We start from the raw sequence: 12553 nt of genomic DNA on the forward strand, positions 1-12553 counted from the left end.
GCTTTTTGTTCAAAATGTTGCTTTTTTATGAAACTTTTTATGAAACTTTTTTTTTTGTGTGTGTGTGTGTGTGTGTGTGGGGGGGTCTTCCTTTATACATAGAGGCTTTTGCCTCTTTTTGCATCTGAAGTCTTCAAGTGACATCTGAAATTTCCTTCTAGAATGATAATTTTTCACTTTAATGGCAATAAAAATGACCTATTAATTGTCATTAAAGTCAAATTACTGAACTTTAACATACGAGCTTGACAAAAATGTCATTTTAGAAGAATATTTCAGATGGCACTTAGAGGCTTTTGCATCTGAAGTCTTCATATCTCCTCTGATATTCCTGATTTGGTCTGGGGGCCATGACATTTTGGGGAAAATGATCAAAAATGCTGGCGCTGGCTGGAAACTTAAAAAACACTGGCTGGGAAAGAGTTAAAAGTATTAAACTATTAGTAGAGAGTTCTTCACCAATGTCCTGCGTGTGGAATGAAGAACCAAACAACACTGTAGTAGAAAAACAACAATATTGTATTTCATTAAAAATGTACAAAAGTTATCTACATGATCCAGCCCTGTAAAAGGAATCTGTGCACAACAGGACAGTTTAAACATAATTCGGTATATTGAGTTCAAATGTCCAAGATAATCAGTTGTGCGGTTCTCTCCGAGAGACTTTAGTTCAGTTTCTTTAAAGCGCTGTTACGTTCCTGTGATTCCACTCTGGTCTTCAATAATTCAAAACAAAGCAAGAGGTATTTCTGATTCTGAACCGCACTTTCAACTGTCCAGCTTTACATTTCATAATATTTTATCTGCATATTCATTCGGATCCTTTCTTCTGTCTAGTACAAACAAGGATAGGAAGCATAATATTACATTTAATTTACAGAATATACAAAACCGTCTCCATTGAAGAGGCCCGAGAAAGATACAGTCCCGTTCTGCTCGAGTAATGTGATTCCTGCATATGCTTGTGCACAGCGAGGCACTTGTTTCTTTGCGTTCATGTCGTCAGTTCAGAAGTCGTATAAAAAAATACAGGACTGTCGCATATCAAATTCTCTGTCTGTTCATATACTGTATGTGCTGTACATACACTGGTCTAAGGCAAAGTATGGCTTCTTATGCAAAACAAAAAGATGTCACCAAACTAATACTATACAGAATAATACGCTTTTTAAAAAGGATTTGAAAAAATGTCAATGCATTATGTCACACTGTCTCTTTTAATCTCGTGTTTCCTGTTTTTCCTATGACATCATATCGAGGAACTTGCTTTCCTCTGCGAGCGCAGTCAGCATGGAGCTCATGTCTCCGATGGCCATGTTGGCGATTCCCGCAGGCACCGGGGGCAACGTCACTGAGTTTCTGGGCGTGGTGAGACGGGAGGAATTCTGGGATAGGCTGCGGAGGAGGGTGGGGCTTAGAGTTCCTGATATGAGGCTGGAGTGATCGCCGTCATCCAGCATGGCGTCGAAGTCGATCTGCGGGTGCTCTGCTCCGCTTGAATCCACCGTGCTCGAGACCTGATTTGTTTCTGGGGAGCCCATGACTGTGCTTTCTGTCCCGATTTGCACTGCATCTGTCATCCTGAGGCTGCTGGACTCGAACATGTGAATCTGTCCAGTGTAGAAAATACCATTGGTATCTGTGCCGTCAGCTGATTTCTTAGGACTGGCCTCAGAGGTGTCATATGCAGGGCTAAAGTTGGATTGTGGGTAACCAAGTTGCTGCGCTGCAGTTGTCGTTGGCACTGAGAGCTGCCGGCTGTAGGGTTTGGGTTCTGTGGGCGGCCTTGGCTGTAGCAGCCCATGGTTTCCGTTCAGCGTGGGATTCTGGGCTGGAATGACATAGCCTTGCTGGTTGATGTTCATCTGGGAATAATTTCCATGATTATTTCCATTAAAAGTGGCATGGCTTTGACTAGCCACCGGCTGAGCTCTCACCCTGTTATTCTGGACACTGCCAGACTGTGCCGTCAGCGCTTTACCAGACGGGCTCAGCAAACCTACACTGATATCATTTGAAGCAGAACCCTCATGGTAACCATGCAGAAAGATAGTCTGCTCTGTGTTAGCCTGTCGTAGTGGTTGCCTTTGGTTGACCCTCTGTGAATTAAACTCGTTATTGCGTTGCACGTGGGCAGCGTGAGCGAGGTTGTGACTCATCAGCCCAACTTGTTGGTTGGAGTTGACGTTCTGAAAGGAGCTGAGGTTTTGTTTTTGTTGGAGTGCGGTGAGGTTTCCCCGCCCTGATCCCTGCTTGGTTTGGCTGTGAGATGAATCCACTGTCCCTGAACTGACCTCGTTCCACTGCACCGGCATCTGGCTCTTAGTGGCATTGGGTGAACCTGGGAATGACTGCTGGGAGCTTGGAGCTGCCGTTTGTTGTGTTACGGCGTTCATGTTGCCTTCCACCAAGGCCAGGCGTCTCTGGTAATGACACTGTTGCAGGGACCCAAAGCCGTGGAGGCCTTGTCCAGGGTAGTGGCGGTACGTTATCCCTGGATGTTGGCTGGAATCTCCATTCTGAGATGTAAGGTACTGAACTATGTCATCGTGTAACATCATTGCATCATTGTTCTGGTTGTCCATGTCACTCGCCATGGTTTCCATCGCCACGTTCTCAGAAATGCTAGGAGGTCGGGGTGGATATTGGTGGCGGTTTACGTTACTCTCAGACAGGCTGTTGATCTGTGAAAAGTGTCGGCCGGATGCTGGATGGTGCAACGACGGATGTTGGTTCACATTGTTCATGCTATTGTAACGTTGCTGGAGGGAATACTGCTCTGGACCGACTCTTCTAACCGGGTCGCTTGCTCTTCGAGTGATGTTTCCCGTCACCTCATGGGGCAAGACGCTACGGTTGGCGTAGCTGGTATCACTACACCTTCTGGGAACTGAAGGGGGATTGATGGGGAGTGTGGACATTTCATTGGAATCCCCAAACAGGGCCATCCGAGTCTTCAGGCTCATGAAGTCCATATTAGGTAGAGGGGTTGGTGGCGCGCCGCCTGTGGCGGCAGCATATTTGGCTTTGAGTCTGTAGTGTTGGGCAGGAGTCAGACTGAGTAGACTGGGGATTCCTCCACAATGGCTGGCCTCACTGGACCTTCTAGACAAATCGGTGGAAATGGGGTCATAGGAGCCGGTAGAGCTGATGTTAAGGCGCCCACCAGTTTGTGAGGTTTGGCTGGACCGACGGCTTGAATAGCAGGGCGAGATCCCGGAAGAACGACGGCTAAGGTTGTAAGCCGAGCTCACGTTGCTGGCCAGACTATCCCGACGCTCCACCAGTTGACTTAAAACCGTAGTCTCACCAGGACAAAGATCGCCCAGGCGCGGACTGGAGATGGAAAGCCCTGGATCACACAGACTGACAGAACTTTCCAATAAAGAACCTGCAACAGAAAAGAGCTGAATTTAGACAGGGTCTGTGCAGATACTGTAAAATTTAATTCAAGGACTTTTCAAGCACTATGTTTTTGGCTTTCAAGGACTACAATGAGAGATCTCGCTTATCAAACAATGTCTTTATCATCTTTCAAATTCTAAAAAAGGATTAATAAAAATAAACCAATTAAACAAAATGGTACAAATAAAGTGCAGCACAGGCAATGACTGCGGTAACTTTAACGATTGAAAGGATACTATGACAAAGATATCGTTTTCCTCTTTCAAACTGTTTTTTCCTCCCATTAATGTATGATTGACCTTAAGAATAAAAGCTGTATCATATACTTGGATATTTATATGAGCAATATCAAGCTCATAGCCATGCGAAATTGCTCTATATCTATATCAGACGGGCCACAGCGTTAATTTTGCGTGAAAATATTTTTTTGAGAAAATGAAAAATCACATATTGTCTTTCAATAATTCAAGCACTTTTCAAGTATCTTTTCATAAAAATGGCTGTTTTCAAGGGTTTTCCAGGACTTAAATTTTAAAAATTCAAATTCAAGTACTTAAAGCACCCTGTACGAACCCTGTTTAGAGGAAGAAAAACTGGATTTTGGGAGTGCATCAGTGGTGGAAATGTGATCAAATTAAAATTAAAAATACTCACTGGTATTGATGGGTGGAAGCTTGGTGCTGGGGGCAGGAGGAGTTGGGTTTGCCCAGGAGCACGAGTCCCTCACCGACTTCAGCTTTTCTTGCTTCAGATACGCGAGTCTGTGGGCAGGGCTGGTGTTTTTGCGAAGATGGAGGCCCAACATTCCTGTGGAGACGGTTGAATCCACAAGGGGCGCGTCATCCAGGGCGCTCAGATCTCCCATGCTGCCCCCGCTGAGTCCCGTCGGCTCTACTCCACCGTCATGGTGGGCGGCACTGCCAAGTGGTGACGGCTCGCTGCTACATGATGACTGACCACCAGGGCTGGACTGATACATCTGAGAGAGACAGATGGGAAGTTTGAGTTTGATTACCCAAGAAGCTAAACGAAGAGAATGACCCAGAATGCAGACACAGCAACATGCAAAACACACGACCCTTACAATCACTTTCCCAAGTGTAAATTGCAAATAATGAGCATACTGATTCGAGGTTTGGGAAAACACCCTTCCTCAAGACATCCCACTTCTTTTTCCTCCCCCTCGCGATCTTCTCAGAAAGCTACATTAAGTGCCTGACAAATCGTTATTTCCTATGGCAACCTCTTTGTGCATTATGCATGTGGCCTGGCATGAATACACAAAGGGGGAAGCTCTCAACATATATAAGGTAAGCTATGTCTTTGTATTCACGTCATATGACTGCACATCCCTTGAATGAAGCAAATGTATTCTGTCCCCACGTGAAGCGTGCTTGATCACAGCTTGATCACTGCCACTATTTGTTCAGGACACAAAAACAGTCCCACTGATATAATATTAATCCACTAATGGCTTTTATCCTTGAGTGGCAGGCGGGAGCGTTAGATCTCGGGATTGTGGGGGGATTGGGCTGGATATGTAGGGTGAAAGCCCATGGGAAATTAGAGGCCCTCTGTGTGTCAACAGATCTCATAACGTAGGGGTCCACATTTTTTGACGCAGTGAAGAATTCAACACCCAAATGTGTGTACTATCATACTGTATCCTGAATTTGATCTTATAGCTCTGTGTGTGAGCTTTTTATGGAATAACCTCAGAGATAATTTGTAAAAAAAAAAAGAAAAAAGGAGAGAACCATAAATGAGACATTTACCATGCATTCTGTAAAAGGGCAGTTGACATGACATGGAATTCGACTGTGCTTAAACAAAAACCTGTTTTACTTTATATTTTCATCATTTTGCTGGCTAGATTTTATCCATGAAATTATTATAATTACATCTGTGGGGTGACGTACGGAAGAGGATTAGGGCCAGGCAATAATAAAAAAATAAAACCATCTCGAGATTAAAGTCATTATAATGCGAGATTAAACTCGTTAAATTTCGAGAAAAAAAGTCGAAACACAATCTTGAGAATAAACTCATTAAATATTGAGAATAAAGTCGTTGTGTTTCGAGAAAAAACTCGTTAAATTTCGAGAAAAAAAGTCGAAATATAATCTTGAGAATAAACTCATTAAATATTGAGAATAAAGTCGTTGTGTTTCGAGAAAAAACTCGTTAAATTTCCAGAAAAAAGTCGAAATACAATCTTGAGAATAAACTCATTACATTTCGAGAATAAAGTCGTTGTGTTTCGAGAAAAAACTCGTTAAATTTCGAGAAAAAAGTCGAAGAATTGTGAGAATAAACTCGTTAAATGTCGAGAATAAAGTCGTTGTGTTTCGAGAAAAAAAGTCGAAATGAAATGTAACGTTAGAGAATAACGCATTTGATCAGTGTTCATTGCATAACCTGATAGAGGACATGACAGAGTTAGATCACTTAGACAATCTATATTTTTGACTTTCTTTCAGTAACAAAGAATAGAACATTAGGTCTAGGTCGGCTAGGTGTTTTTAGAAGAAAAAATCAGTCCAATTTGCGCGATGTACTCGCTTTTGTCCAACATGAAATTCATGGAGGTTTCGTGGTTTCCCAGGATACCATAAGACGCATTATTAAACTTGTTGATCCTCAAGGTGTGGAATTTCGACGAAGGAGACGCTTGAGAAGACGCCACTTGCGCTGGCCCAAATACACTCTGGCATATGGAAAGCTATGATAAACTAAAACCGTACAGCATTGCCATTAATGGCTGTATAGATGGTTACAGTCGTTACATTCTGTGGATGGAGGCGTACACAAACAACAACGATTAATAATGTGTCTTATGGTATCCTGGGAAACCACGAAACCTTGATGAGGTTGATATCAGTAGGCTATGCAATGAACACTGATCGAATGCGTTATTCTCTACATTTCATTTCGACTTTTTTTCTCGAAACACAACGACTTTATTCTCGAAATTCAATGAGTTTATTCTCAAGATTGTATTTCGACTTTTTTTCTCGAAATTTAACGAGTTTTTTTCTCGCAACACAACGACTTTATTCTCGATGTTTAATGAGTTTATTCTCGAGATTGTATTTCGACTTTTTTTCTCGAAATTTAACGAGTTTTTTCTCGCAACACAACGACTTTATTCTCGATATTTAATGAGTTTATTCTCAAGATTTTATTTCGACTTTTTTTCTCGAAATTTAACGAGTTTAATCTCGCATTATAATTACTTTAATCTCGAGATGGTTTTATTTTTTTATTATTGCCTGGCCCTAATCCTCCTCCGTACTGTCCTCTTCATAAACTGTGAAACATCAAAATTAAAAAAATGTGGATAGAAATTTGATTTAAAAATGCTGCCAATTTTAGAATTGAGGTCTATTAAAATAAAAATAAACAGGTCATGCATTTACATATTACAGTTTTATATGTATTATATACGTGCCGTCAAATCGATGAATCACATCTAACATAAAAGTTATGTGTGTGTATTAGGACACTAACCGGAAGTAAATAATTTTCAAACTTGTAAGTTTGAAAAGAGGAAGATAAATTTGTCATGTTTATGTGCATATTAATTTCCTTCATACAAAAATATATTGATGTTTGGCAAAAAAGGTCAAAATCCATGTCACTTGTCAACTGCCCGATGAACACAACAGTAGAAAGCGACTGATATTAAGACAGGATCCACGCTCACCTCAGTAACGTCTGTCCTTACGGAAAGTGTATGGGAGAGAAAAGAGCAGGAAGCACATGTAGAGAGAGCGGTTAAAGATGGACAGATACAGCAGCGTGCTTTGTTAGTGTGTTTGGATTAGCATAACCTCTGATGGACATTTTAATGTATATTTAATCAGCAATGAATAATATATTTGAGAGTACAGATTATAGCCATGCCACCACTCTTGTTATTCAAATTACATACATTTTGTTATGCATTCAATCAGGCCAGAAACATACTTTATGCACGTATGCAAATATAATGGTACACAAAATCGCCTCATTCACACCAGATCTTACCATAGAGTTCTCTGTCTTTATGGACTTGACCTGCAGATAGTCCTCGACGCCTCTAGTCGTGCTGTTGGCTTCAAGTTTCTCTTCAACCGTCCGCCCCGACAGCTTGGTTCCCGCCTCGTTCTCTCCGTTCTCCTTAGGCGGATGGGGTCGCGACGGAAGGTCACCGCGTTGTTTCTTGGTGACGTGAGCTTCGGGCCCGTGGACGGTTTTGACGTGTTTCCGAAGCGAGCTGGGATCGGTGTAGCGCTTGGTGCAGCCCGGGATCTTACACACGTAGGGTTTCTGCGGAGATAAATATCTCTCAGTTTCACACGACCCTCTAACAGTCAAATGTACGACTTTGAATTAGAGTTTTATCTCTTCCTGTTAAGTCAGATTATCTTCAAATGGAGCAGTGGATGAATACACAATTAGAGGAATAAATTACGGAGCGTGTGCTTGACATACTGATTGTGCGAATGCTAAGCGTTCGTGATGCATGGCTGTTTACTAATAAAGTTGAGATGAAATGATCTTTCTCCCTCCTTTAGCTCGTGATGGATCAGCCGAGAATGGAAATGGCGCCAGGTTTCATTTTCTATGCGCGGTCTGCAGGTGGTCTGTTTCTCCGTTGGGGACGTGCTTGATTCTCACTAATGTATCGTGGGTTGCCGTACTCATTAGCTTCACAGCTCATTATTCACACACACACATTGTGCACACTTGCATGGTTAATGGGACAACGTTGGGCGTCCAGGAACAATCACTACACATGATGAGGGAATGCGTGAACAAATCTAATTTTGGCCTAAATTTGTTAGTGTATGCTGAAAATGGCACATTTACATAGCATTAGGCGGTTAGCTGATCCTTAATGCCACAGTGAAGTAGATTATCTGATCCTCTCTCTGAAGAACAACTACTGGGGCGGCACACGTCTGAAACTCGCGCGCGGGTGACGCTAACTGATCTAATGCAGTCTGCCCACGTTTATACGAAGAGTTCACCCAGAAATTAAAATATGGTTAAAAGATGCTCACCCTCACGTTAGTAGTTTTTTAATGGGTCTTCAGGAACAAACTGAAATTTAACTTATTTTTTTAGGTTAATCTTGTGGTCACCATTCACTTTCATTGTATGTAAATGAGCAGCTTGAATGTCACATAATTTGTCAAGATGAAGTCTAGGTTACTCTTATATTTTAAAAATAAATTACCTAAGTCTAATTACCATAATGAAAAAAAAAAAATCTAATTTTCATTTATGTAATACAAAAATATTAAAATGTTATTTTTTATATTTTTATTTTCAATTAAAAATTTATGGTTAATTAAATAATATAATATTACAGTATTTTGATTGGCTGTAATGCAGTAAATTATGAAAACCTCAATGCACTCCATGCAAAAAAATATCAGTGCAAAAATATTAAAATATATTTTACATATTTTTTTATTTATTTTTAATTAACAATTTATGGTTAATTAAAAAAAAAACTTCAATGCAAGAAAATATCAGTGTAAAAATATATAAAATTTTATTTTTATATTCATATTATTTATTACTTTACTAAATTAATATTTATACATCATGGTAGCATTTGTTGTATTGCTGTTTTATTTTTTCAATGAACAATTTTATATATATATATATATATATATATATATATATATATATATATATATATATATATATATATATGGCCTCACTTTAGTTTAGGGTCCAATTCTCACTATTAACTTTTGCCTCAAACTCCTAATTTCAGATTATAAAATAGTAGTTAAGTTGTTAAGTTTAGGTATTGGGTAGGATTCAGGGATGTAGAATATGATCATGCAGAATAAGGCTTTAATATGTGTTTTATGAGTAGTAACAAACAGCCAATATTCAAGTAATATGCATGCTAATAACCAACTAGTTCATAGAGAGAATTGGACCATATATATAATTTAGATTTGAAATGTGACCTGGATACGATGACATTCACCCTCATATACATGTTTGAATGACAATTAAGTAGATAAATTGTGTGAATGATTATGACGGTGTGTATCTGAATGAAGGTGAGTGTCTTTACCTCGTTGGAGTGTGTGCGGTTCTGGTGTTTGGCTCGGTCCGAGGCGTTGGAGAAGGCCTTGTTACAGCCTTCATGCTCACACACGTAGGGTTTCTCTCCGGTGTGTGAGCGCAGGTGAGTTTTCAGATTTTCCAGACGAGAGTACGCCTTAGAGCAGCCCTCGAACTGAAACACACACACACACACATTACTAGAGTTGTGCCAATTCAAATAATCTCCAGTGTTTGCTGACAGAAAGAAAACCCATTGCAACATGATCAAATCAGTCATGTATTGTATATGCACAAACGCTGTTCCTGATTTAATGCTAATCATCACATTTATATGAATGCATTTGGCAGATGCTTTTATCCAAAGCGACTTGCGTTGCATTCAAGGTATTTTTTATGAGTTCATGCGCTGCACATCCTTGGAAAATAACCCATGACCTTGATGTTGCTATAGTGTCATGCTCTTCTGTTGGGAATTATGCTTGATATAAAACCCTTTAACATGTTCAATTGCATATGTGTGCATACAGTTGTCCTTATTTTTTTTTTAAGTATATAAATGCAAGTTCTCTTAGATTTGTATCTGTATTTGGGGGACATTTACAGTATTTATTTTACTTTTTTTTAATTTTATTTTTTAGCTGTAGTTTGGGGAAGTTTTTATTTATTTATTTTTTATTATTCAAAAAATATATTTATAAAGTACAAAAATTCATGTTTTAGGTTTTTTTATCTGTAGTTTGGGGACATTTTTATTTGTAAAATATTTTAAATATTTTTTAAAGTATAAAAATCCAAATTCACTTAAATTTTGATCTGAAGATTAGAATTTTTTTATTTTTAAATATTTTTTTCTCAGCTGTAGTTTATGTACATTTGCGTGTTCCTTGTAAACTTTTAAAGTATAAATTATGTTTCTTTTAGGGCTTGGGTTAATCTGTACTATTCATTATAAATCGTTTTACATAAACAATAGAGGGTCTATGTTATGTCCTGTTATGGATGTCTATAGGTGTGTGTGTGTGTGTGTTTAATCACGTTTGACTCACAGTGCACTTGTGCGGTTTCTCCCCGGTGTGTCTGCGCATATGAACCACCAGCATGTACTGCGCTTTAAAGGGCTTCTGTTCGCGAGAGCACTCCTCCCAGCGGCACACGAACTCCTTCTTCTCCCCGTGGATGTGTTCATTATTGATGTGCTGCGAACACACAAACACAACCATTCAGTTTCATTCTGCTACAGGAATCCCGGGTCTCACCTCCCTTTGTAATGTCAGCGTTGTGTTTAAGGTCTAATTGGCCGTTCCGTACACACACACACACACACACACAAAATAAAAAACACGGCACAATTGGCGTCATTTGGACGCAAGGCTGCATCTATCAAGAGCTTGAGAAAATAAAGCAATTTGAGCTTCTGAGGAGCCCATTTGCCTATCCGCCAATTGAAGAGCAAAGCTATCCATCACGAGCGTCTGCGTTCTCTACGTCTGTCAGACGGGAATAAGAAAATGTGATGGCATGTGATTGTGAGAGAGTGTGTTTTTAAAAGTGTCTCTGGTGATGGACAAGAACCCTCAGATCTGAGTGAACCACAGATTTTCAATTACCAACAAACTCTCTGTGTACTCAAATGGCTTTTAAGGGAATCTTGGAAATGTACACTTAATTTGTTCTCTTCAAAATGCCTCAATGTGATTCATTAGACAGAGTGTTTCTCGAACGCTTGCAGGATCATTTCTCTTCTCTAACACTCACGTTTATATTCATTCTTGAAGCCTCGGTGTCAACTGGTCAAAACACTGAATCAACTGAACGTTCCAGTCTAAATGAATCACTCAAGAACGTAGCCTGAACTCCAGTTTGGCATTTTACGACTCTTTTTTTTTTTGTAGTAAACTACATCTTAACTAGTTAACAGTTAGACTCCAAAATAGAGCTTTTGCAAATGCTTTTTGAATCTGTGCGTCTGAATCTCTGAATAGAATCGTTTCAATAAGAGTCGATTAACACTAAAACAACTCTCTGTTCTGTTTTTATCGTCCGCCTGAATCAATCAGGAATCAGAAACAATCCTCACACATACGATTCCTCCACAATGAGCTTCATTATGGCCACATCTGTAGACTTTCCATCGTGATGTCCTACAGCAGCAACACTGAACTGCTCCAGATCACTGATAACACACACACACACACACACACACACACACACACACAGGCGCCCTCTGTTCCTCTTTAAGCCCATAATGAGCTGTTATCAGAGTGTGTATCGCTTGTGTAAACAGACAATCAAGAGTGTCATTCAGTGAAGATCTCATTCAGTGACTGAGCGGAGAGTGAGAGTGAATCAGTCCCTCTCCTCAGTGTGTGTGTGTGTGTTTCAGTGTGATGGACGGGCTCTTTTCTCTATGCTTCACTGGTTGGCTGGAATGCCACAGAAAGTTGTGTCACCCCACACAGGACAGAGTGCATGCTGGGATAGATCAGCCCGTCTCAGGAAAGCACATCAAAGCATCACAAAGAAACCAGTCGGTCGTGAAAACACACCATCCAAATTCCTTTGACCTATTTCACTCTCTAAAGGAGTGTGTAAGTTATGTTTGTGTATAACAGATACAGACAGTTGATCTAATGTAACGACATTAATGTGTGTATACAAATAAATAAAATAATATTAATAATATGACTACCAGACAAAAACTTTTAAAAGTGCAGATATCTATCATTTAAATTATTTAATTTATCATAAAAGGACTGATTAATATGCTCATGTAAGTCTGTGTTTCATGCATTTTCCCCTATTTATTTTCTTCTCTATATTGTTAACCTGTGGTATTCTAAACCTTCTCAGTTCCACATGAACAATTCGGATCATCTGGTGGGACAGATTTATGCTGTGCCCTTTGGGTCACAGGTCAAGAGGTCAGAGGTCAGTGATACCTTGTGCCACTCAGCTGCCCGGGCCAAAACTGAGTCAGTAAATTTAAGTATGCCTCCTCAGATGGGACGCCTATTATACACAAAAACAGTAAGAGCTTTCTCAAATCTGGCTAGTCGTTATAAATGCAGGT

General features: G+C 39.9%; 1 protein-coding gene across 1 annotated transcript in view; it reads right to left on the minus strand.

Annotated features, from left to right (window-relative positions):
- Positions 1-499: 499 nt before the first annotated feature.
- gli2b (GLI family zinc finger 2b) overlaps positions 500-12553 on the minus strand; it is a 94184-nt gene continuing 82130 nt past the window's right edge. The window contains exons 10-14 of the mRNA XM_081357572.1: positions 10530-10679; positions 9491-9655; positions 7435-7716; positions 4060-4384; positions 500-3391 (exon numbers count right to left, since the gene is read on the minus strand). Coding sequence (XP_081213698.1) covers positions 1242-3391; positions 4060-4384; positions 7435-7716; positions 9491-9655; positions 10530-10679 — 3072 coding nt within the window. The 3' untranslated portion in view covers positions 500-1241. The remainder of the gene's footprint in view (positions 3392-4059; positions 4385-7434; positions 7717-9490; positions 9656-10529; positions 10680-12553) is intronic.

This window comes from Scardinius erythrophthalmus, assembly GCF_964197995.2.
Source record: "Scardinius erythrophthalmus genome assembly, chromosome: 25".
Lineage (NCBI taxonomy): Eukaryota > Metazoa > Chordata > Actinopteri > Cypriniformes > Leuciscidae > Scardinius > Scardinius erythrophthalmus.